Genomic DNA, 26,765 nt, shown 5'->3' on the forward strand with positions numbered 1-26,765 from the left:
GTTGGGATAAATGGTTCATTCTCAGACTGGCAATCAGTAACTAGTGGTGTTCCGCAGGGGTCAGTGCTGGGTCCCCAACTCTTTACAATCTATATTAACGATTTGGAGGAGGGGACCGAGTGTAACATATCAAAGTTTGCAGATGATACTAAGATGGGAGGGAAAGTAGTGAGTGAGGAGGACATAAAAAACCTGCAAGGGGACATCGACAGGCTAAGTAAGTGGGCAGAGATTTGGCAGATGGAATACAATACTGGAAAGTGTGAGGTTATGCACTTTGGCAGGAAAAATCATAGAGCAAGTTATTATCTTAATGGCAAGAAACTGGAAAGTACTGAAGTACAAAGGGATCTGGGGGTCCTGGTGCACGAAACTCAAAAGGTTAGTATGCAGGTGCAGCAAGTGATTAAGAAGGCCAATGGAATGTTGGCTTTCATTGCTAGGGGGATAGAATATAAAAATAGGGAGGTATTGCTTCAGTTGTACAAGGTATTGGCGAGACTGCACCTGGAATACTGCGTACAGTTTTGGTGTCCATACTTAAGAAAGGACATACTTGCTCTCGAGTCATTACAACGAAGGTTCACTCGGTTAATCCCGGGGATGAGGGGATGGACATATGAGGAGAGGTTGAGTAGATTGGGACTCTACTCATTGGAGTTCAGAAGAATGAGAGGCGATCTTATTGAAACATATAAGATTGTGAAGGGGTTGGATCGGGTGGATGCGGGGAAGATGTTCCCGATGATGGGTGAAACTAGAACTAGGGGGCATAGTCTTAGAATAAGGGGCTGCTCTTTCAAAACTGAGATGAGGAGGAACTACTTCACTCAGAGGGTGGTAGGTCCATGGAATATGCTGCCCCAAAAAGCTGTAGAAGCTACATCATTACATAAATTTAAAACAGAAATAGACAGTTTCCTAGAAGTAAAGGGAATTAAGGGTTACGGGGAGCAGGCAGGAATTTGGACATGAGTCTAGGTTCGGATCGGTCATGGCCCTGTGGGTAGCGGAGCGGGCCCAGGGGCCGTGTAGCCTGATCCTGCTCCAATTTCGTGTGTCTAATTCTGTTAGAATCAGGAGATGGTTCTGTGATAGTGGATTGGCGGTTAGGATCGGATCAGCCATGATCTTATTGAATGGCGGAGCAGGATCGAGGGGCCGATTGGCCTACTCCTGCTCCTATTTCTTATGTTCTTATGTTCTTAAATCCACTGAACCTGATGGCCTACATCCTGAGGTTTTGAAGGAAGTGGCTATAGAGATCGTGAATGCATTGGTTGTCATTTTCCAAATTCCAGATTCTAGAACGGTTCCCGCGGATTGGAAGGTAGCAAATGTAACCCCACTATTTAAGAAAGGAGGGAGAGAGAAAATGGGGAACTACAGACCAGTTAGCCTGACATCAGTAGTAGAGAAATTGCTAGAATCTATTATTAAGGACGTGGTAACAGGACAGTTAGAAAATAATAATAGGATTGGGCAGAGTCAACACGGATTCATGAAAGGGAAATGATGTTTGACAAATCTGTTAGAGTGAGTGGGCAAGAACATGGCAAAGTGGAGAAATGTAAAGTTATCCACTTTGGCAGGAAAAATAGAAAAGCAGAGTATTTTTTAAATGATGAGAGATTGGGAAATGTTGGTGTTCAGAGGGACCTGGGTGTCCTTGTACACGAATCACTGAAAGTTAACATGCAGGTACACCAAGCTATTAGGAAAGCAAGTGGTATGTTGGCCTTTATTACAAGAGGATTTGAGTATAAGAGTAAAGACGTCTTACTGCAATTATATAGGGTCTGGTGAGACCACACCTGGAGTATTGTGGACAGTTTTGGTCTCCTTACCGAAGGAAGGATATACTTGCCATAGAGGGAGTGCAGCGAAGGTTCACCAGACTGGTTCCTGGGATGGGGGGATTGTCCTATGAGGAGAGATTGAATAGACTAGGCCTATATTCTATAGAGTTTACAAGAATGAGAGGGGATTTCATTGAAACATAAAAATTCTTACAGGGTAGATGCAGGGAGGATGTTTCCCCTGGCTGGGGAGTCTAGAACCAGGGGTCACAGTCTCAGAATAAGGGGTCGGCCATTTAGGACTGAGATGAGGAGAAATTCCTTCACTCAGAGGGTGGTGAATCTTTGGAATTCTCTACCCCAGAGGGCTGTGGAGGCTCAGTCGTTGAGTATATTCAAGACAGAGATCGACAGATTTTTGAACATTAAGGGAATCAAGGGATATGATCCTCCAATTCTGGCCTCTTGTCCATCCCCCACTCCCTTCGCTCCACCATTGGCGGCCGTGTCTTCAGCTGCCTGGGCCCTAAGCTCTGGAATTCCCTCCCTAAACCTCTCCGCCTCTCTCTCGTCCTTTAAGATGCTCCTTAAAACCTCCCTCTTTGACCCAGCCTTTGGTCACCTGTCCTAATATCTCCTTATGGGGCTCGGGGTCAGTTTGTCTGATTTCCGCTCCTGTGAAGCACCTTGAGAGGTTTTACTCATTAAAGGCACTATATAAATATAAGTTGTTGTTGCAGGTGTTGTTGTTAAGTGAGAATGAACTTGCATTTCTATAGCACCTCTCACGACCGCAGGACGTCCCAAAGCGCTTTACAGCCAATGAGGTGCTTTTGTGGGATGTGCTGAGGGTGAGAGGCGCTCTATCAATGCAAGCTCTTGCTCTGAGGGGCCTGGAACAGTTTGAAATGCAATAAGTGTCAGAAAAGTGTTGGTGTCGGGAGAGCTGAGCTGGGAAAGGGAGAGCGGAGTCCCGGAGCGGAGAGTCCCGAGTCTAACCCAGCTGCTCAGCCCATTTGAAAGCAGCTGCCCTTGTTTTTTGCCAGGTGTAAGTGCAATCTTCACGCCAACAACTGTATCTTGGAGAAGGGGAAGCTGAGTTGCGAGTGCGAGCACAACACGACGGGGCCGGACTGCGGGAGATGCAAGAAAGGCTTTCAAGGCAGAGCGTGGAGAGCGGGCTCGTACCTCCCAATCCCCAAAGGGACGGTCAATGTGTGTGAGTAACCCGAGCTTCCCGGCCAGGCCCAGTGCCGGCGCAAGATTGCTTCAGATTTCATTCTCAGCCCAACTCCCCGCAACGCATCGACTCCAAAATACAACCCAATGGATGGTTGTGATTGTGTTAATGTGGAAAGAGATCCCAGTGGGAGATTGTCCAGATCCAGGGAAGAGGAACAGAGTCCGAGCCCACAGCCCACTGAGAGAGGGAGAGGGGGGGAGAGAGAGGGGGAGAGAGAGAGAGAGGGGAGAGGGGGAGAGAGAGAGGGGGAGAGGGGGAGAAAGAGAGGGGGGGAGGGGGAGAGAGAGGGGGGGAGAGAGAGGGGGAGGGGGAGAACGAGTGAGGGAGAGAGATAGAGGGAGGAGAGTGAGGGCAGAAGGAGAGAGGGAAAGTGAGGGGGAGAGTGAAAAAGAGAAACAGAAAGAAAGATAAGGAAAGAGTGAAAGAGAAGGTAAAGAAACAAGAAACAGAAAGTGAGAAAAAACAGGGAGATAGAAAGAGGGTAGGAGAGAGAGAGAAAGTAAGTAAGAAAGAGACAGAAAGTAAGAGAAGTAAATAAAGAAAGAGAGGGACAAGCTCTCCAATTAGTCCCACTCCCTGCTCTTTCCCCACAGCCCTGCAAATATTTCCTTCCAGTATTTGTCCAATTCCCTTTTGAAAGTTCCTATTGAATCTGCTTCCACCGCCCTTTCAGGCAGCGCATTCCAGATGACAGGACTGGGCAGTGAGCGAGGGGTCTGTGTGATGACTGACACCCTTACCTATTAACCCTGCGGACTTACACACTAATCACACGGAGTGGGAACGGAGCCACGGACTAACCTCAGGCTCACCTTCCGTCAGCTCTTTAGCAACTCTAGCTGGTGTGACCCAGGGCTGGTGTGAGTGCTCAGAGGATGCAGCCCGCCAATCCCCATCACTTCATTGTTCCTGAGTTTGAGTGAGGTCCATCTCATCAACACTCCATGTGATGGGTTGGATTAGTGTGTTTATGGAGACAGATTGTTAATCAGACGTCTCTCTAATTCTCTTTGTTTCTGTTTCCCTCTCCAGGCCTCCCTGACACCGTCGCGAGTGGCCGTAAGTAGGACCTACGCTCTCTGACCTGTGACCTGCTGACCCAGAGCCCATTTCAGTATCTGGAACAAACCCTTCCCCTCAAACCTCCCTCATCTCTCACTGACCGAGGAACAGGTGTAGGTGTGAGCAGGGGCTGAGTGTGAGCAGGTGTAGGTGTGAGCAGGGGCTGAGTGTGAGCAGGTGTAGGTGTGAACAGGGGCTGAGTGTGAACAGGGGCTGAGTGTGAACAAGGGCTGAGTGTGAACTGGTGTAGGTGTGAACGGGCTGAGTATGAGCAGGTGTAGGTGTGAACAGGGGCTGAGTGTGAACAGGTGTAGGCATGAACAGGGATTGAGTGTGAACAGATGTAGGTGTGAACGGGCTGAGTGTGAACAGGTGTAGGTGTGAACGGGCTGAGTATGAGCAGGTGTAGGTGTGAGCAGGGTCTGAGTGTGAACAGGTGTAGGTGTGAGCAGGGTCTGAGTGTGAGCAGGGGCTGAGTGTGAGCAGGTGTAGGTGTGAGCAGTTATAGGTGTGAACAGGTGTAGGTGTGAGCAGGGTCTGAGTGTGAGTCGGTGTAGGTGTGAGCAGGGTCTGAGTGTGAGCAGGTGTAGGTGTGAGCAGGTGTAGGTGTGATCAGGGTCTGAGTGTGAACAGCTGTAGATGTGAGCAGGGTCTGAGTGTGAGCAGGTTTAGGTGTGAGCAGCTGTAGGTGTGCACAGGGTCTGAGTGTGAGCAGGTGTAGGTGTGAGCAGGGTCTGAGTGTGAGCAGGTGTAGGTGTGAGCAGGGTCTGAGTGTGAGCAGGTGTAGGTGTCAGCAGGGTCTGAGTGTGAGCAGGGGTAGGTGTGAGTAGGTGTAGGAGTGAGCAGGGCCTGAGTGTGAGCAGGTGTAGATGTGAGCAGGTTCTGAGTGTGAACATGTGTAGGTCTGAGCAGGTGTAGGTGTGAGCAGGGTCTGAGTGTGAGCAGGGTCTGAGTGTGAGCAGGTGTAGGTGTGAGCAGGGTCTGAGTGTGAGCAGGTGTAGGTGTGAGCAGGGTCCGAGTGTGAGCAGGGTCTGAGTGTGAGCAGGGGCTGAGTGTGAGCAGGGTCTGAGTGTGAGCAGGGGCTGAGTGTGAGCAGGGTCTGAGAGTGAGCAGGGGCTAGGATCAGGAGTCTGCTTGTTCCTGTATCTATGGAGTAAAGTATAATCTCCTCGAGCGGTGCAGCAGATACGAAGCAGGGAAGTTGTAATATTTACGATGCACATCTTAGCTGAGAGGAAAGTGCTTCTTAAATCTGTCTCAGTGAGAACATTCAGTGGGAAGTGGAGGGAATATTTGTAGAAAGCCGTTTGGTTGCTGAGCCCGAGATCAATGGGGACTTGTTGTAATCCCGTTATCCCAGATACAGGAATGGGAGCTGGGTGAGTGTCTCGGCCTCAATCTATTCCCCTTTGTTCCCGGATTTTGCATCAACTCGTTCCCATTTATTTAACTCTTCGCATGCTGTCCATGTCATTCCAAACCATCCATCACATTAAACCCCCAAACCAGCCCCACACTGACCGGGAGCAGAGTGACCATAACTCCCCACACTGACCGGGAGTGACCATAACTCCCCACACTGACCGGGAGTGAATGTAACTCCCCACACTGACTGGGAGTGACCATAACTCCCCACGCTGACCGGGAGTGACCATAACTCCCCATACTGACCGGGTGTGACCATAACTCCCCATACTGACCAGGAGTGACCATAACTCCCCACACTGACCGGGAGTGAATGTAACTCTCCACACTGACTGGGAGTGACCATAACTCCCCACACTGACCGGGAATGACCATAACTCCCCATACTGACCGGGAGTGACCATAACTCCCCATACTGACCGTGAGTGACCGTAACTCCCCACACTGACCGGGAGTTACCGTAACTCCCCATACTGACCGGGAGTGACCATAACTCCCCACACTGACCGGGAATGACCATAACTCCCCACACTGACCGGGAGTGACCATAACTCCCAATACTGACCGGGAGTGACCATAACTCCACACACTGACCGGGAGTGACCATAACTCCCCACACTGACTGGGAGTGACCATAACTCCCCACACTAACTGGGAGTGACCATAACTCCCCACACTGACCGGGAGTGACCATAACTCCCCACACTGACCGTGAATGACCATACCTCCCCACACTGACCGGGAGTGACCATAACACCCCACACTGACCGGGAGTGACCATAACTCCCCATACTGACCGGGAGTGACAATAACTCCCCATACTGACCAAGAGTGATCATAACTCCCCATACTGACCGGGAGTCACCATAACTCCCCACACTGACCGGGAGTGACCATAACTCCCCACACTGAGCGGGAGTGACCATAACTCCCCACACTGACCGGGAGTCACCGTAACTCCCCATACTGACCGGGAGTGACCATAACTCCCCACACTGACCAGGAGTGACCATAACGCCCCACACTGACCGGGAGTGACCATAACTCCCCACACAGACCGGGAGTGACCATAACTCCCCACACTGACCGGGAGTGACCATAACTCCCCATACTGACCGGGAGTGACCGTAACTCCCCACACTGACCGGGAGCAGAGTGACCATAACTCCCTATACTGACCGGGAATGACCATAACTCCCCACACTGACCGGGAGTGACCATAACTCCCCACACTGACCGGGAGTGACCATAACGCCCCACACTGACTGGGAGTGACCATAACTCCCCATACTGACCGGGAGTGACCATAACTCCCCACACCGACCGGGAGTGACCGTATCTCCCCACACTGACCAGGAATGACCGTAACTCCCCATACTTACCGGGAGTGACCACAACACCCCATACTGACCAGGAGTGACCATAACTCCCCACACTGACCGGGAGTGACCATAACTCCTCATACTGACTGGGAGTGACCATAACACCCCATACTGACCGGGAGTGACCATAACTCCCCACACTGACCGGGAGTGACCGTAACTCCCCACACTGACCGGGAGTGACCGCAACTCCCCACACTGACCGGGAGTGACTATAACTCCCCATACTGACCGGGAGTGACCATAACTCCCCATACTGACCGGGAGTGACCATAACTCCCCACACTGACTGGGAGTGACCATAACTCCCTACACTGACCGGGAGTTACCATAACTCCCCACACTGACCGGGAGTGACCATAACTCCCCACACTGACCGGGAGTGACAATAACTCGCCATACTGACCGGGAGTGACCATAACTCGCCATACTGACTGGGAGTGACCATAACTCCCCACACTGACCGGGAGTGACCATAACTCCCCATACTGACCAGGAGTGACCGTAACTCCTCATACTGACCGGGAGTGACCGTAACTTCCCATACTGACCGGGAGTGACCACAACACCCCATACTGACCAGGAGTGGACATAACTCCCCACACTGACCGGGAGTGACCATAACTCCTCATACTGACTGGGAGTGACCATAACACCCCATACTGACCGGGAGTGACCATAACTCCCCACACTGACCGGGAGTGACCGTAACTCCTCATACTGACCGGGAGTGACCGTAACTTCCCATACTGACCGGGAGTGACCACAACACCCCATACTGACCAGGAGTGGACATAACTCCCCACACTGACCGGGAGTGACCATAACTCCTCATACTGACTGGGAGTGACCATAACTCGCCATACTGACTGGGAGTGACCATAACTCCCCACACTGAGCGGGAGTGACCATAACTCCCCACACTGACCGGGAGTCACCGTAACTCCCCATACTGACCGGGAGTGACCATAACTCCCCACACTGACCAGGAGTGACCATAACGCCCCACACTGACCGGGAGTGACCATAACTCCCCACACAGACCGGGAGTGACCATAACTCCCCACACTGACCGGGAGTGACCATAACTCCCCATACTGACCGGGAGTGACCGTAACTCCCCACACTGACCGGGAGCAGAGTGACCATAACTCCCTATACTGACCGGGAATGACCATAACTCCCCACACTGACCGGGAGTGACCATAACTCCCCACACTGACCGGGAGTGACCATAACGCCCCACACTGACTGGGAGTGACCATAACTCCCCATACTGACCGGGAGTGACCATAACTCCCCACACCGACCGGGAGTGACCGTATCTCCCCACACTGACCAGGAGTGACCGTAACTCCCCATACTTACCGGGAGTGACCACAACACCCCATACTGACCAGGAGTGACCATAACTCCCCACACTGACCGGGAGTGACCATAACTCCTCATACTGACTGGGAGTGACCATAACACCCCATACTGACCGGGAGTGACCATAACTCCCCACACTGACCGGGAGTGACCGTAACTCCCCACACTGACCGGGAGTGACCGCAACTCCCCACACTGACCGGGAGTGACTATAACTCCCCATACTGACCGGGAGTGACCATAACTCCCCATACTGACCGGGAGTGACCATAACTCCCCACACTGACTGGGAGTGACCATAACTCCCTACACTGACCGGGAGTTACCATAACTCCCCACACTGACCGGGAGTGACCATAACTCCCCACACTGACCGGGAGTGACAATAACTCGCCATACTGACCGGGAGTGACCATAACTCGCCATACTGACTGGGAGTGACCATAACTCCCCACACTGACCGGGAGTGACCATAACTCCCCATACTGACCAGGAGTGACCGTAACTCCTCATACTGACCGGGAGTGACCGTAACTTCCCATACTGACCGGGAGTGACCACAACACCCCATACTGACCAGGAGTGGACATAACTCCCCACACTGACCGGGAGTGACCATAACTCCTCATACTGACTGGGAGTGACCATAACACCCCATACTGACCGGGAGTGACCATAACTCCCCACACTGACCGGGAGTGACCGTAACTCCCCACACTGACCGGGAGTGACCGCAACTCCCCACACTGACCGGGAGTGACTATAACTCCCCATACTGACCGGGAGTGACCATAACTCCCCATACTGACCGGGAGTGACCATAACTCCCCACACTGACTGGGAGTGACCATAACTCCCTACACTGACCGGGAGTTACCATAACTCCCCACACTGACCGGGAGTGACAATAACTCGCCATACTGACCGGGAGTGACCATAACTCGCCATACTGACTGGGAGTGACCATAACTCCCCACACTGACCGGGAGTGACCATAACTCCCCATACTGACCAGGAGTGACCGTAACTCCTCATACTGACCGGGAGTGACCGTAACTTCCCATACTGACCGGGAGTGACCATAACTCCCCACACTGACCGGGACAAGGGCACCCTGGGCATCTATGAAACATTACACTTTGACCCCAAACCTGCCCCTTTCCTGACCAGGGACAGCCAGAACCTACAGGAAGAAACAGACCCTCAAACCTTCATCACCGACACAAAGTTAACTAAAGATAAACTAGTTCGAATGTATGACGATGAATCTCCATTTTTTGCTGAATTACTGAGCGTGTTGGTGCTGGATTGAATCGCGCTGAATAATAACAGGGAGACTCAGTCACATCCTGCATTACACAGTTTGCCTTTCAAACCCTCAACCTACTCGAATGTACCGAAATCCCATAATAACATCCTGTCACCGGCCTCACCCCATTAAATCATCGGCTCCGCGGACCAGATTCCCGTTAATTAGTGAACGATCCACTTCGAGTTGCAACACAGGCAGTCCAGCAACACCGACAGTGCAGCACTCCCTCAGTACTGCCCCTCCGACAGTGCGGCACACGCTCAGTACTGCCCCTCCGACAGTGCAGCACTCCCTCAGTACTGCCCCTCCGACAGTGCAGCGCTCCCTCAGTACTGCCCCTCCGACAGAGAAGCTCTCCCTCAGTACTGCCCCTCCGACAGTGCAGCACTCCCTCAGAACTGCCCCTCCGAGAGTGCAGCACTCCCTCAATACTGCCGCTCCTACAGTGCAGCATACCCTCAGTACTGCCCCTCCGACAGAGCAGCTCTCCATCAGTGCTGCCCCTCCGACAGTGCAGCACTACCTCCGTACTGCTCCTCCGACAGCGCAGCACTCCCTCAGTACTGCTCTTCCGACAATGCAGTGCTCCCTCAGTACTGACCCTTTGACAGTTCAGCGCTCCCTCAGTACTGCCCCTCCGACAGAGAAGCTCTCCCTCAGTACTGCCCATCCGACAGAGAAGCTCGCCCTCAGTACTGCCCCTCCGACAGTGCAGCGCTCCCTCAGTACTGCCGCTCCGACAGTGCAGCACTCCCTCAGTACTACCCCTCCGACAGAGCAGCTCTCCCTCAGTACTGCCCCTCCGACAGTGCAGCACTCCCTCAGAACTGCTCCTCCGACAGCGCAGCACTCCCTCAGTACTGCTCCTCCGACAATGCAGTGCTCCCTCAGTACTCACCCTCTGACAGTGCAGCGCTCCCTCAGTACTGCCCCTCCGACAGTGCAGCACTACCTCCGTACTGCTCCTACGACGGCGCAGCACTCCCTCAGTACTGCCCCTCCGACAATGCAGTGCTCCCTCAGTACTGACGCTCTGACAGTGCAGCGCTCCCTCAGTACTGCCCCTCCGACAGTGCAGCACTCCCTCAGTACTGCCCCTCCGACAGTGCAGCACTCCCTCAGTACTTCCCCTCCGACAGTGCGGCACTCCCTCAGTACTGCTCCTCTGACAGTGCAGCACTCCCTCAGTACTGCCCCTCCGACAGTGCAGCGCTCCCTCAGTACTGCCCCTCCGACAGTGCGGCACACCCTCAGTACTGCCCCCCCGACAGTGCAGTGCTCCCTCAGTACTGACTCTCCGACAGTGCAGCGCTCCCTCAGTACTGCCCCTCTGACAGTGCAGCGCTCCCTCAGTACTGACTCTCCGACAGTGCAGTGCTCCCTCAGTACTGCCCCTCCGACAGTGCGGCGCTCCCTCAGTACTGCCCCTACGACAGTGCAGCACTCCCTCAGTACTGCCCCTCTGACAGTGCAGCACTCCCTCAGTACTGCCCCTCCGACCGTGCAGCACTCCCTCAGTACTGCCCCTCCGACAGTGCAGCACTCCCTCAGTACTGCCCCTCCAACAGTGCAGCGCTCCCTCAGTACTGCCCTTCCGACAGTGCAGCACTCCCTCAGTACTGCATTAGTGTTGGTCTGGATTATGGGCTCGAGTCTCTGGAGTGGGACTTGAACCCACGACCTTCTGACTCCGAGGCGAGAATGCTGCCCACTGAGCCACGGCTGAAAGGCCCCTAACTTGGCAGTACTGTATAAAACCCGGCACAGGAGTCTATAAACCCGGGATTGGGACCATCCATTGCCATCTGCCTGATTCACTGCAAACCGTAACTAGCCGTGAGTCTGATGTTCTCCCCTCACTGCTAAAAGCCTCAGTGTTCCCTCCCTCCCATTCCAGCCATTTCCTCCCCACCTCTCATTCCTGCAGCATGTGACCCTCTCGCAGTCTGCGACCCGTCTACGTCCTGTCTACGTGCCGTCTACACTCTCTGTCTTTTCCTTGCAAGACTGCGAATGCTTTGGCCACTCGAACCGGTGCAGTTACCTCGAGCTGCTCTCCACCGCCATTTGCGTGAGCTGTAAGCACAACACTAGAGGGCGACACTGCCAGTTATGCCGGCTGGGCTTCCACCGAAACCCTTCAGCACAGCTGGACCACCACAACGTTTGCCTCGGTCAGTTCCTGTTACAATCTCCGCTCTCGCCTGCTTCCTTCACCCTTCTGCTTTCAGCCCGAAACAAGATAAAGAAACAAAGAAAATACCTTCGATAGGGCTGAGCAAAAGGGTGTCGGAAATCAGCTCCCCTTTCCCCAGTGACTAGGCCCCAACCCAGCCTTTCCCTAGCGATGAGGCCTGGTCCAGCCTTTCCCTAGCGATGAGGCCTGGTCCAGCCTTTCCCTAGTGATGAGGCCTGGTCCAGTCTTTCCCTAGCGATGAGGCCTGGTCCAACCTTTCCCTAGCGATGAGGCCTGGTCCAGCCTTTCCCTAGCGATGAGGCCTGGTCCAGCCTTTCCCTAGCGATGAGGCCTGGTCCAGCCTTTCCCTAGTAACGAGGCCTGGTCCAACCTTTCCCTAGCGATGAGGCCTGGTCCAGTCTTTCCCTAGCGATGAGGCCTGGTCCAACCTTTCCCTAGCAACTAGGCCCCAACCCAACCTTTCCCTAGCGATGAGGCCTGGTCCAGGCTTTCCCTAGCGATGAGGCCTGGTCCAACCTTTCCCTAGTGATGAGGCCTCGTCCAACCTTTCCCTAGTGATGAGGCCTGGTCCAGTCTTTCCCTAGTGGTGAGGCCTGGTCCAACCTTTCCCTAGTGATGAGGCCTGGTCTAGCCTTTCCCTAGTGATGAGGCCTGGACCAGGCTTTCCCTTGCGACAAGGCCTGGTCCAACCTTTCCCTAGCAATGAGGCCTGGTCCAGGCTTTCCGCAGCGATGAGGCCTGGTCCTTGCTTTGTTGCGGTGAATCGAAAGCCCTGTGTTTTGATGATATAACCGTTCCCTCCCTGCTTGGTTTGCTTTTTTGGGCCTTGTTAACCTGTGTTAATTATATCCTTTTTATAATATGGAGACCAGAACTGTGCAGAGTGCTCCAAGTGCGGTCTAACCAAGGTTCGATACAAGTTTAACATCACTGCTGTGCTTGTGAATTCTGCCCTCTAGTGATGAACCCAGTGCTTGGTTTGCTTTTTCGGGCCTTGTTAACCTGTGTTAATTCTGTGCTGTGGCCCCAGGGAGTGGAACACGGGCCGTGTGCAGTCAGTGTGTGGGGGATTGAAGCTGTTTGTAAAGTGTTGGAGACTTGTTTCACCCCCAGAGTCTGACCCTCCCTTGTCCCGGCTCGCACTCATTCCTGTGGCTGAGGTTGTGTCGATGTGTTTTATGGGGAACAGCCGTGTGCAGTGTGTGTGTTGTCTTGTTTCTGCAGACTGTAAGTGTCACCCTGATGGCTCGCTCCACCATCGCTGTAATGACATGGGATATTGTGACTGTAAGGAGGGGGCAACAGGGCCCAAGTGTGACAAGTGCCTGCCTGGATATTACTGGCACAGGGGCTGTCGAGGTAAGTAACCGTTCCAGCACCAGCCCCTCCCCTCACTCCGCCCTGGCTTCTGTGTGTCAGGGTCAGCAGAGTATCCGATAGCAGAGATACCGTGGGGGGAATCACAGAGGCTTTTAGTGAGTGAACCCTCCTGGACCCTCCCATCACCCGCCACACAATTAGTGGCACAGCTCCTCGCAAAGGGAGGTCTGGAGTTCAGTGAGGGACGTTTCATAGAATCACACAGCACAGGAGGAGGCCATTCGGCCCATCGCGCCCGTGCCGGCTCTTTGAAAGAGCTCTCCAATTAGTCCCGCTCCGTACTCTTTCCCCAGAGCCCTGTAAATCTTTCCTTGCTTCCCTTTTCAAGGATTTCTCCAATTCCCTTTTGAAAGTTACTATTGAATCTGCTTCCACCGCCCTTTCAGGCAGCGCATTCCAGATCACAACAACTCACTGTAAAAACATTCTCCTCATCTCCCTCTGGTTCTTTTGCCAATTCCCTTCACTCTGTGTCCTCTGGTTACCGACCCTCCTGCCACTGGAAACAGTTGCTCCTTATTTACTCGATCAAAACTCATCATAATTTTAAACACCTCTATCAAATCTCCCCTTAACCTTCTCTGCTCTAAGGAGAACAATCCCAGCTTCTCCAGTCTCTCCACATAACTGAAGTCCCTCATCCCTGGCACCATTCTAGTAAATCTCCTCTGCACCCTCTCCAAGGCCCTGACACCCTTCCTAAAGTGTGGTGCCCAGAATTGGCCACAATAATTGGACACAGACTTTAATCCTCAGTCTCACCTTATGTATTTAATCATTAATTTATTCCCATTCACACATCCCCCCTGTGCTCGCTGAGCTACATTGGCTCCTTATGTGGCTCCGCGCCAAGTTTTCTCTTATTTACGCTCCTGTGAAGCACCTTAGGACGTTTTACTATGTTAAAGGCGTTATATAAATGCAAGTTGTTGTTAAATAGAATCTACAGCACTCTTATCGATATTGAAATTATTTATGTGTCTGGAGAATACTTTACTGTTGCTTTTGATATTGTGAAAATTTGGAGTTCCTCTTTCCTAATTGTTTCTTCACTTCTTTCCTCGCCTCTTCGTGTTCCCTTTTACAATCCGGGCTGACTATTCTTTATTATATTCTGGGTTTCGAGATGTTTCTCTAATAAAATGTTGTTGTGACAGTGAGAGCCTGGGAGCGGCGAGAGTTGAACCAATCTGTAAGGTGGGGAGATGGTCAATGAGCTGATCTTTCTTTTCTCTGGCCTCTTGCAGCGGGCGTGTGCGATAACTTGCTGACACGGTGTCAGAACGGAGGAGTGTGTGAGGACAATGGGAGGTGTCGGTGCCTCGCTCCCTACACCGGGCTCCTGTGTGAGAAAGGCCAGTGCGGGGAGGAAGCGGGAGGGTGCGTCTCCCAATCCCCGCGGGAGCCCACCTTACACCGGCTGCTGCTGGCGCTGACTGCGCTGCTAACCTCCGCTAACGGCCGCCCGCCGCTCTGACCCGCTTCCAGCGCCATGGCCGCTCACGGGAAGGTGCGAAGAGCGCAGGAGAATCCAGCCTTTACTGCGTCGCCGTTAGAACACGCTCCCCTCCCCCGACCCCCCGGGAAAGGCAAACTGGAGCCGAGGCCGGAGCCCAGCCACCCACCCAGCCCGACTGGATCTGAGAGCCCGGAAGGAATGGGCAGTCAGTGGGGACTGGACTCTCTGACTCCCCGCGGGCCCGAGGCAGCTGCTAATATTCATTCTGCAATCGCCAGCCGCTCGGCCCATGTCCAGCTTTGGGACAAAGAAAGAAAGAAAGGACTTGGATTTCTACAGAGCCTTTCACCACCTCAGGACGTCCCAAAGCGCTTCACAGACAATGAAGAACTTTACAGCAAACAGCAATGTGAGAATCAGCAGACAATCTGTTTTACTGATGTTGGTGGAGGAATAAATATTGTCCAGGACTCCGGGGAGAACTCCCCTGCTCTTCTTCCAAATAGTGTCCTGGGATCTTTTACATCCACCTGAGAGAGCAGACGGGGCCTCGGTTTAACGTCTCATCCGAAAGACCGCACCTCCGACAGTGCAGCACTCCCTCAGTACTGCCCCTCCGACAGTGCCGCACTCCCTCAGTACTGCCCCTCCGACAGTGCAGCACTCCCTCAGTACTGCCCCTTCGACAGTGCAGCACTCCCTCAGTACTGCACCTCCGACAGTGCAGCACTCCCTCAGTACTGCACCTCCGACAGTGCCGCACTCCCTCAGTACTGCCCCTCCGACAGTGCAGCACTCCCTCAGTACTGCCCCTCCGACAGTGCAGCACTCCCTCAGTACTGCCCCTCCGACAGTGCAGCACTCCCTCAGTACTGCCCCTCCGACAGTGCAGCACTCCCTCAGTACTGCCCCTCCGACAGTGCAGCGCTCCCTCAGTACTGCCCCTACGACAGTACACCACTCCCTCAGTACTGCCCCTCCGACAGTGCAGCACTCCCTCAGTACTGCCCCTCCGACAGTGCAGCACTCCCTCAGTACGCCCCTCCGACAGTGCAGCACTCCCTCAGTACTGCCCCTCCGACAGTGCAGCACTCCCTCATACTGCCCCTCCGAAAGTGCAGCACTCCCTCAGTACTGCCCCTCCGACAGTGCAGCGCTCCCTCAGTACTGCACCTCCGACAGTGCAGCGCTCCCTCACTACTGCCCCTCCGACAGTGCACCGCTCCCTCAGTACTGCCCCTCCGACAGTGCAGCACTCCCTCAGTACTGCCCCTCCGACAGTGCAGCACTACCTCAGTACGCCCCTCCGACAGTGCAGCACTCCCTCAGTACTGCCCCTCCGACAGTGCAGCACTCCCTCAGTACTGCCCCTCCGACAGTGCAGCTCTCACTCATTCACTCATACACTTTACGCACAAGTTACACTCCATCACTCTTGTTCCATTCACTCTTTCCCTCTGTTCCTCACTCACTCCTTTCTCCTACCTCACTCCCTCTTCACTCGCCTGCCCTCTTCACTCTCTCCCTCCTCTCACTCACTCAATCTCTTCTTTGCTCCCTCCCTCACACTCCTATACTCCCTCCCTCCATTCAATTCAATTCAAATCACTTTATTGGCATGACAAGGTACATCTTATGTTGCCAAAGCATCGAAAAATATTCATGGTTGAACACATAAACGCAGATCTATCCATACAGTGTATAAACAGATATATCCCTGAGTGCATAGATATACATTCGTATAATTTGTATATACTCTTTTTTTAGATTTAATGATTGTCCCTCTGTTTATGGCAAGCTGTAACATAGTGTGCCGCTAAGGTTACACAATTTCTCTCCCCCTCCCTCTCTCTCTCCCTCCCCCGTTCCCTCTCTCCATCTCTCTTCTCTCCCTCCCCCTCTCTTGCCCTCTCTCTCTCCCACCCTCTCTCTCTCTCCCTCCAACCCTCTCTCTCTCTCCCTCCCTCCCTCTCTCTCTCTCTCTCCCTCCCTCTCTCCCTCCCTCTCTGCGAGGGGTTGCTGAGTGGGGACCAGGCCTCTCTGTACATCGTGACCTGAGGGAATGTGAGGGGAGGCTTCGAGCGACCTACAGCCTGGGCTTCAGTGAGCGATGCTGTGTGATCCTGGTCGTTGGGTTTTTGTGTAATCGCTTCCCCCGACCCCCTCCTTCTGAAATCCGGCTCCTATCCTGGTCTCTCCACGGGGACCACATCAGCCCCCTGTGGGAATGGTCCTGAGCAGCGATCGGAGCGTTAGTGCGTTTATTGATCTTTTGTATTAAGATGAAGTGATTTTCTTGCAATCCCACAAGGTGCGATGTGGTTGTTGTATGAAGAGTGGTTTGTGTTGGTGAATATATCTGTCACTGTGGGACTCCCGGTGATGGGCCAATCACAGCATTTTCTTTGAGTGATTTTCCTGTGCACAGATTTCTCTGGAACTGCAATTTGCTGCATCAAAGAATCGGAGTTTGCGGCTCGGGAAAGTGTCCTGAGATCCGGCAAAGGACTCGTCGCTTTTCACTGGACAACAATAAAAGCTCCTGCAGCAAGTGTCCTGGGCTCCGGATCCGGCTCCGCACTGGGTGTGGGAGGGTTCATGGGGAGGGGATCAGGGAGGGGGAAAGGGGTAGCACTGGGGTGGCCATGTTGGCAATCACTGCAGCTTGTGGGATCGTGCTGTGTGAAAATTCTTGCTGCTTTTCCTACGTTGCAACAGTGACGACACTTCAAAAGTATTGAATTGGCTGTAAATCACTTTTCCATCTACTTGAGAGGGTGGACATGTCAGTGCAGCGCTTCCTCAGTACTGCCCCTCCGACAGTGCGGCGCTCCTGCAGTACTGCACCTCCGACAGTGCGGCGCTCCCTCAGTACTGCCCCCCGACAGTGCAGCGCTCCTGCAGTACTGCACCTCCGACAGTGCGGCGCTCCCTCAGTACTGACCCTCCGACAGTGCAGCGCTCCCTCAATACTGCCCCTCCGACAGTGCGGCGCTCCCTCAGTACTGCCCCCCGACAGTGCAGCGCTCCCTCAGTACTGCCCCCCGACAGTGCAGCACTCCCTCAGTACTGCCCCTCCAACAGTGCAGCGTTCCCTCAGTAGTGCCCCTCCGACAGTGCAGCGCTCTCAGTACTGCCCCTCCGACAGTGCAGCGCTCCCTCAGTACTGCCCTCCGATAGTGCGGCGCTCCCTCAGTACTGACCCTCCGACAGTGCAGCGCTCCCTCAGTACTGCCCCTCCTACAGTGCAGCGCTCCCTCAGTACTGACCCTCCGACAGTGCAGCACTCCCTCGGTACTGCCCGCCCGACAGTGCAGCACTCCCTCAGTACTGCCCCTCCGACAGTGCGGCGCTCCCTCGGTACTGCCCCTCCGACAGTGCAGCACTCCCTCAGTACTGACCCTCCGACAGTGCAGCGCTCCCTCAGTACTGCCCCTCCTACAGTGCAGCGCTCCCTCAGTACTGACCCTCCGACAGTGCAGCACTCCCTCAGTACGCCCCTCCGACAGTGCAGCACTCCCTCAGTACTGCCCCTCCGACAGTGCAGCACTCCCTCATACTGCCCCTCCGAAAGTGCAGCACTCCCTCAGTACTGCCCCTCCGACAGTGCAGCGCTCCCTCAGTACTGCCCCTCCGACAGTGCAGCGCTCCCTCAGTACTGCCCCTCCGACAGTGCACCGCTCCCTCAGTACTGCCCCTCCGACAGTGCAGCACTCCCTCAGTACTGCCCCTCCGACAGTGCAGCACTACCTCAGTACGCCCCTCCGACAGTGCAGCACTCCCTCAGTACTGCCCCTCCGACAGTGCAGCACTCCCTCAGTACTGCCCCTCCGACAGTGCAGCTCTCACTCATTCACTCATACACTTTACGCACAAGTTACACTCCATCACTCTTGTTCCATTCACTCTTTCCCTCTGTTCCTCACTCACTCCTTTCTCCTACCTCACTCCCTCTTCACTCGCCTGCCCTCTTCACTCTCTCCCTCCTCTCACTCACTCAATCTCTTCTTTGCTCCCTCCCTCACACTCCTATACTCCCTCCCTCCATTCAATTCAATTCAAATCACTTTATTGGCATGACAAGGTACATCTTATGTTGCCAAAGCATCGAAAAATATTCATGGTTGAACACATAAACGCAGATCTATCCATACAGTGTATAAACAGATATATCCCTGAGTGCATAGATATACATTCGTATAATTTGTATATACTCTTTTTTTAGATTTAATGATTGTCCCTCTGTTTATGGCAAGCTGTAACATAGTGTGCCGCTAAGGTTACACAATTTCTCTCCCCCTCCCTCTCTCTCTCCCTCCCCCGTTCCCTCTCTCCATCTCTCTTCTCTCCCTCCCCCTCTCTTGCCCTCTCTCTCTCCCACCCTCTCTCTCTCTCCCTCCAACCCTCTCTCTCTCTCCCTCCCTCCCTCTCTCTCTCTCCCTCCCTCTCTCCCTCCCTCTCTGCGAGGGGTTGCTGAGTGGGGACCAGGCCTCTCTGTACATCGTGACCTGAGGGAATGTGAGGGGAGGCTTCGAGCGACCTACAGCCTGGGCTTCAGTGAGCGATGCTGTGTGATCCTGGTCGTTGGGTTTTTGTGTAATCGCTTCCCCCGACCCCCTCCTTCTGAAATCCGGCTCCTATCCTGGTCTCTCCACGGGGACCACATCAGCCCCCTGTGGGAATGGTCCTGAGCAGCGATCGGAGCGTTAGTGCGTTTATTGATCTTTTGTATTAAGATGAAGTGATTTTCTTGCAATCCCACAAGGTGCGATGTGGTTGTTGTATGAAGAGTGGTTTGTGTTGGTGAATATATCTGTCACTGTGGGACTCCCGGTGATGGGCCAATCACAGCATTTTCTTTGAGTGATTTTCCTGTGCACAGATTTCTCTGGAACTGCAATTTGCTGCATCAAAGAATCGGAGTTTGCGGCTCGGGAAAGTGTCCTGAGATCCGGCAAAGGACTCGTCGCTTTTCACTGGACAACAATAAAAGCTCCTGCAGCAAGTGTCCTGGGCTCCGGATCCGGCTCCGCACTGGGTGTGGGAGGGTTCATGGGGAGGGGATCAGGGAGGGGGAAAGGGGTAGCACTGGGGTGGCCATGTTGGCAATCACTGCAGCTTGTGGGATCGTGCTGTGTGAAAATTCTTGCTGCTTTTCCTACGTTGCAACAGTGACGACACTTCAAAAGTATTGAATTGGCTGTAAATCACTTTTCCATCTACTTGAGAGGGTGGACATGTCAGTGCAGCGCTTCCTCAGTACTGCCCCTCCGACAGTGCGGCGCTCCTGCAGTACTGCACCTCCGACAGTGCGGCGCTCCCTCAGTACTGCCCCCCGACAGTGCAGCGCTCCTGCAGTACTGCACCTCCGACAGTGCGGCGCTCCCTCAGTACTGACCCTCCGACAGTGCAGCGCTCCCTCAATACTGCCCCTCCGACAGTGCGGCGCTCCCTCAGTACTGCCCCCCGACAGTGCAGCGCTCCCTCAGTACTGCCCCCCGACAGTGCAGCACTCCCTCAGTACTGCCCCTCCAACAGTGCAGCGTTCCCTCAGTAGTGCCCCTCCGACAGTGCAGCGCTCTCAGTACTGCCCCTCCGACAGTGCAGCGCTCCCTCAGTACTGCCCTCCGATAGTGCGGCGCTCCCTCAGTACTGACCCTCCGACAGTGCAGCGCTCCCTCAGTACTGCCCCTCCTACAGTGCAGCGCTCCCTCAGTACTGACCCTCCGACAGTGCAGCACTCCCTCGGTACTGCCCGCCCGACAGTGCAGCACTCCCTCAGTACTGCCCCTCCAACAGTGCAGCACTCCCTCAGTACTGCCCCCCGACAGTGCAGCACTCCCTCAGTACTGCCCCTCCGACAGTGCGGCGCTCCCTCAGTACTGCCCCTCCGACAGTGCAGCACTCCCTCAGTACTGCCCCTCCGACAGTGCGGCGCTCCCTCAGTACTGTCGCAGTGGGAGTGTCAGCCTGGATTCTGTGTTTGAGTCGGGACTTGAACCCACGACCTTCTGACCCAGAGGCGAGAGTGCTGCCCACTGAGCCACGGCTGACACCTGACAATTGGAGCGAGAAAAGGAGGCAATCTAATTGTATGTGAAGCATAAAATAAGGTGAATGTTCAGGTAAACTCTGACCTGTGACCCTTGACTGACCAGACTGAGCAATGATCCAATTTGCCCTGAGTTTATTTTACACAGAAGCTTCGAAGCTTTTACAATAAAATAGAAGCGAGATTGTGTCCTGAAAATATTTCAGTCGATGGTACACTGGTCAGGGACATTAATCATCATTTATTTCTTGTTCTGGAGAATCTCTTCCTGACCTATCTCGGGAACGCTAGTAGAATATTTCCTGGTTTCAAGGAAATATCATCAAAGCCCCTTTATCTGACATTTCAGATATTAAATTTGAAAAGTCCCTCACCGGGTTCAGAGTGTCTCCACTGGGCACTTTTATCTCAATTGAACGCTACGCTCTTGCTAAACAGATTGTTTAAAGATTTATCGGCAGATTTAAAATTTGCTTGTTGCTGATAACAGACAATGATTTGCACTTTGGATTCGAGCCACTCCACATGGACTGGAAGTGGAACCCAGTGTTTGGGGAAATTATTTCCCTTTTGTTTGCGGTTTTGAAGAGCTGTCTCTGTTGGGTGGCTTTGCATCAAAAGGTTTTGTGCCCTAACTCGCACCAAGTCCCGTTCACCCATCACCCCCTGTGCTCGCTGACCCACATTGGCTCCTGGTCCCGCAACACCTCCAATTTAAAATCCTCATCCTGGTTTCTCTCTCTTCGCTCTCAGGGGCTGCGGGGAATGTAGTCACTAATAAATCCCATCAGTAATTCAGGAGAACCTTCTTTACCCAGAGAGTGGTGAGAATGTGGAACTCGCTCCCACAGGGAGTGGTTGAGGAGAATAGCACAGATGGATTGAAGGGGAAGCTGGATAAACACATGAGGGAGAAGGGAATAGAAGGATATGGTGATGGGGTGAGATGGTGAAGGGTGGGAGGAGGCTCGAGTGGAGCAGAAACACCGGCACGGACCAATTGGGCCGAATGGCCTGTTTCTGTGCTCCAGACTCAATGTATAACTTGGACATATTTGAACTATCCCGAGGGGAACAGCCAACAAAAGGAGCATTGTTTCTGAAAAGGACATTTAAAAATGTTCGCGGTGCCTCGGAGTTTCCTTTTAAATGAGATCCGTTACCAGGTTTTTCTGACTGCCTCCCTGAGCGCTGGACGTTTCCGTGGTGGGTGCTTGGGAGCTGCTCCGGGAAGTGGTGGGGTTACTGTGATGGGACGAGAAAGACGAGCCTGTCCTTCCACTTTCTCGCTCTGTTTGAAAACCAAACAATAAGTGCTGAAGTTGGTGAATACAATTTCATCCCTCTTGGCATTTAAGCAGAAGACAATAAACTGTCAGGGTATTTTATATTCCCTCATAAAGCCTTGTGTTCACTCTGAAAATGAGCAGATCCAACCTAAAGTCTGTCTCTGCAGCAACCCTGCGCTGTGTTAGCTTACTGCAAGTTCCAGCATTTGCTCCAATTTTCAGTCGTTATAAAGCTGGGCTAGTACTCCACAGGCTCGACTAATGATCCAGGGAGCGGAGTTCATAATCCCATTGTAGCAGCTGGGGAAAATAAATTGAGTGAATTAAATAAAAATCTGGAATAAAAACAAAGCTAATGTCAGTAATGGTGACCGACTGATTATTAATGAGCGGAGACACTGAAACACTGAAACAATTCCACAACATTTCTGTGAGACATTGGGCTGGATTTTGTCAATGGGGCGGGACTGCTGGTTGTCAGGTTTCAGTCCCACCCCCAATGACGTCTGGCCAACCCACGCTATTTTCCCTTGATTGACCTTGTCAAGCCTGTCCTGTGGGCTTACCGGCCATTTAAGGGAAAGCCGGTGACAGAGGACGTCAGCATACAACGTTACATCTGTCGAAAAAATTTTGACAGATGAATTGTCAGCATTTGACAGCTTTGAGAAGCTGTCAAACACTGAGAATCTCTGTTCTAAGGTGAGCCCTTGCACTGAAGGCTCACCAAAACCTCTTCCCTCAGCAGAAATCAGATGGCTGCTGCATCTGAGAATGCAGCTACCATTCTGTCGTCTCTTCCGTTGAGATGAGACACCTCTGGATCCCCAAGGGTTGAAGCCTGCAGGAAGAAGCAAAGGTAAGTAAACTTTTTCCAACACTTTACACTCACCTCATAGAAATTTACAGCACAGAAGGAGGCCATTCGGCCCATCTTGTCCGTGCCGGCCGACAAAGTGCTATTCACCCGAATCCCACCTTTCCAGCACTTGGTCCGTAGCCCTGCAGGTTACAGCACTTCAAGTGCATATCCAAGTACTTTTTAAATGTGATGAGGGTTTCTGCCTCTACCACCCTTTCAGGCAGTGAGTTCCAGACCCCCACCACACTCTGGGTGAAAAAGTTTCTCCTCAAATCCTCTCTAAACCTTCAACCAATTACTTTAAATCTGTGCCTCCTGGTTATTGGCCCTTCTGCTAAGGGATATAGGTCCTTCCTATCCACTCTATCTAGATCTCTTATAATTTTATACACTTCAATTAGGTCTCCCCTCAGCCTCCTCTGTTGGAAAGAAAACAACCGCAGCCTCTCCAATCTTTCCTCACAGCAAAAAATCCTCAGCCCAGGCCACATCCTCGTAAATCTCCTCTGCATCCTCTCTAATGCAATCACATTCCTCCTGTAAAGTGACCAGAACTGCACGCAGTATACTAGCTGTAGCCTAACTAGTGTTTTATATAGTTCAAGCGTAACCTCCCTGCGCTCATATTTTATGCCTCGGCTAATAAAGGCAAGTATCCCGTGTGCCGTCTTAACCACCTTATCTACCTGTCCTGCTACCTTCGGGGATCTGTGGACATGCACTCCAAGGTCCCTCTGATCCTCTGCACTTCTCAGTGTCCTACCGTTTATTGTGTATTCCCTTGCCTTGTCAGCCCTCCCCAAATGCATTAGCTCACACTTCTCCAGATTGAATTCCATTTGCCACTGTTGTGCCCACCTGACCAGTCCATTGATATAAGAAGTAGGAGCAGGAGTAGGCCATACGGCCCCTCGGTCCTGCTCCGCCATTCAATAGGGTCATGGCTGATCCGAACCCAGACTCACGTCCACTTCCCTGCCCTCACCCCGTAACCCCTAATTCCCTTATCAGCTAGGAAACTGTCTATCTCCGTTTTAAATTTATTTAATGTCTCAGCTTCCACAGCTCTCTGAGGTAGAAAATTCCATAGATTTACTACCCTCTGAGTGAAGAAGTTTCTCCTCATCTCAGTTTTGAAAGGGCAGCCCCTTATTCTAAGATTATGCCACATAGTTCTAGTCTCACCCATCAGTGGAAACATCCTCACCACATCCACCCGATCAAGCCCCCTCACAATCTTATATGTTTCGATAAGATCGCCTCTCATTCTTCTGAATTCCAATGAGTAGAGGCCCAACCTACTCAACCTTTCCTCATAAGTCAATCCCGTCATCTCCGGAATCAACCGAGTGAACCTTCTCTGAACTGCCTCGAGAGCAAGTATATCTTTTCTTAAATATGGAAACCAAAACTGTACACAGTATTCCAGGTGTGGCCTCACCAGTACCCTGTATAACTGCAGCAAGACTTCCCTGCTTTTATACTCCATCCCCCTTGCAATAAAAGCCAAGATTCCATTGGCCTTCCTGATCACCTGCTGTACCTGCATACTAACCTTCTGTGTTTCATGCACCAGGACCCCCAGATCCCTTTGTACTGTAGCACTTTGCAGTTTCTCTCCATTTAGATAATAACTTGCTCTTTGATTTTTTCTGCCAAAGTGCATAACCTCACACTTTCCAACATTATATTCCATCTGCCAAATTTCTGCCCACTCACTTAGCCTGGCTATGTCCTTTTGCAGGTTTTTTATGTCCTCCTCACTCACTGCTTTCCCTCCCATCTTTGTATTGTCGGCAAACTTGGATACGTTGCACTCGGTCCCTTCCTCCAAATTGTTAATATAGATTTTAAAGAGTTGGGGTCCCAGCACTGACCCCTGCGGAACACCACTAGTTATTGATTGCCAACCCGAGAATGAACCATTTATCCCAACTCTCTGTTTTCTGTTAGATAGCCAATCTTCCACCCATGCCAGTATATTACCCCCAATCCCATGATTTTTTATCTTGTGCAGTAATCTTTTGTGTGGCACCTTGTCAAATGCCTTTTGGAAGTCCAAATACACCACATCCACTGGTTCCCCTTTATACACCCTGTTTGTTACGTCCTCAAAGAATTCGAGCAAATTTGTCAAACATGACTTCCCCTTCATAAAACCATGCTGACTCTGTCTGATTAAATTATGCTTATCCAAATGTCCTGTTACTGCTTCCTTAATAATGGACTCCAACATTTAACCAACCACAGATGTTAGGCTAACTGGTCTATAGGTTTCCAGCCTTTTGTCTACCTCCCTTTTAAAAATTTTAAAATTCACCTCTCATACGTACCTGTCCACACTTGCACCCATCACTCAGCTCCACAGCGGACTTTTCGATCCCTCTCAGCCTCGCCTCGTGTGAGGTTCGCAGCCATCGGAAAGCTCGCTCTTGCAGGGGTAAAATGGGGATAAGGCTCAATACTGCCTGTTAACAGGCAGTTAAATGGCTGTAATCCCCTTCCCTGCGAAAGTCGGGGACGCACCTCCTGGGAAGATGGCACGGAGGCAGGTTGGGAGCGGGATCGGTACCCGCTCCCAGTTTCTGCCATTTTCCCGGCAGTCCCGCCTCCATACCCATCTCCCCAGGGCTGGGAAAATTCCCCCCATTGTCTCTGATCTGAATTCCAATTCCCTCCATGACCTGGGCAGAGATGAGATGACATCACTCCCTCAGTACTGCACTGGGAGAGTCAGCCTGGATTATGGACTCGAGTCTCTGGAGTGGAACTTGAACCCTCGACCTTCTGACTCAGAGGGGAAAGTGCTGCCCACTGAGACACTCTGACACCTAAAGATCAACTTTCCTTTAAAAAGCTCTTTCAAATTTCTGCGAACCTGTTTCTCATCGACTATCAGCCAGAAACCTGAGCAAACAATGACACCGACTGACATCCCCAATGAAATATTTACTGCCTCTGTTGACAGGATGTCGAGTGAGAGTTAAAACAAGTTGAAGTCAGCAGATCGGAAAGATCAATAATTCAAAGATGTGTTTCTTATTTCTGACTGAAGTCAGCTGGAATATAAATCTCAGCCCCGGGCACCCGGGACAGGGAGAGTCTGTGGACAGTATTTGGGTTTCTGTGTGTTCACTTTCCAGTGACCTCTTTATCATTGTAGATGTTTATTTGTAAACTTCTCCCTTCTTCCTCCTTCATTGTTACAATCATTTCATCTTCCCTTTCCCTCCCTCTCACTGCCCAACATTGACTGGATCTATCCTTGGCCCCTCCTCATTCTCATCTACATGCTGCCCCTTGGTGACATCATCCAGCAACGCAATGTGAGATTTCACATGTACGCTGATACCCAGCTCTCCCTCTGCTCCACCCCTTCCCCACCCCTTCCCTATCCTCCCCTCCTCCCAGAAATGGAGTTCAGCATAGGTTGAGATTGGATTGTCCGCTCTGATCTCCCATGGTGTCTCACCCGGGGAGTTCAGACCAAGTGTGGTCTTCATGTGAAGCGGGTTTTAGAGGCTGGCGATAATTGGATCGAGGCTCACAGACAGAATCCATTCTTTATTTTAGAATCATATATTCTGTGCTTATTTTTTATATTTCAAAAACTACTATGGGCACACTCCTGAACATAGGCAACGTGGACCACTTACGGGAGTGATCAGAACTGCTGATCCCCTGAACCCTGAACCCAGGGAATGTTTGAGGCAGGCGTGAGATCTGTAACACCTGATCCAACACTCGTGAGTTTATAAAGCAGGGCATTGAGACTAGCTGTGAGTGATCCCATGGGAGATCTGCTTGTCATTTTGATCAATGTCCTCTGTAAATTCGAATAATGGACAAATGTTGAAGCTCTTTTCACAGTGAGCGGGAGATTAATTGGATCAGTTGGCTGGTGCAGTCAGGATCAAATAGTCTGATTAATA

At 52.3% G+C, this 26,765-nt stretch overlaps 1 protein-coding gene across 2 annotated transcripts in view; it reads left to right on the plus strand.

Moving 5' to 3' along the window:
- LOC147122456 (netrin-G1-like) overlaps window positions 1-15,100 on the plus strand; it is a 78,664-nt gene extending 63,564 nt beyond the window's left edge. The window contains exons 3-7 of one of the 2 annotated variants that reach the window (XM_085983616.1): window positions 2,846-3,018; window positions 4,075-4,101; window positions 11,601-11,768; window positions 13,016-13,150; window positions 14,419-15,100. In XM_085983616.1, the coding sequence (XP_085839742.1) occupies window positions 2,846-3,018; window positions 4,075-4,101; window positions 11,601-11,768; window positions 13,016-13,150; window positions 14,419-14,648 (733 nt within the window). In that variant the 3' untranslated portion in view covers window positions 14,649-15,100. The remainder of the gene's footprint in view (window positions 1-2,845; window positions 3,019-4,074; window positions 4,102-11,600; window positions 11,769-13,015; window positions 13,151-14,418) is intronic. The other variant, XM_085983615.1, reaches the window with a different exon arrangement.
- The last annotated feature ends 11,665 nt before the right edge of the window (window positions 15,101-26,765 follow it).

This window comes from Somniosus microcephalus, chromosome 3, assembly GCF_052327205.1.
Source record: "Somniosus microcephalus isolate GS21.2 chromosome 3, FLI_Smic_1.0, whole genome shotgun sequence".
In the NCBI taxonomy this organism is placed as follows: domain Eukaryota; kingdom Metazoa; phylum Chordata; class Chondrichthyes; order Squaliformes; family Somniosidae; genus Somniosus; species Somniosus microcephalus.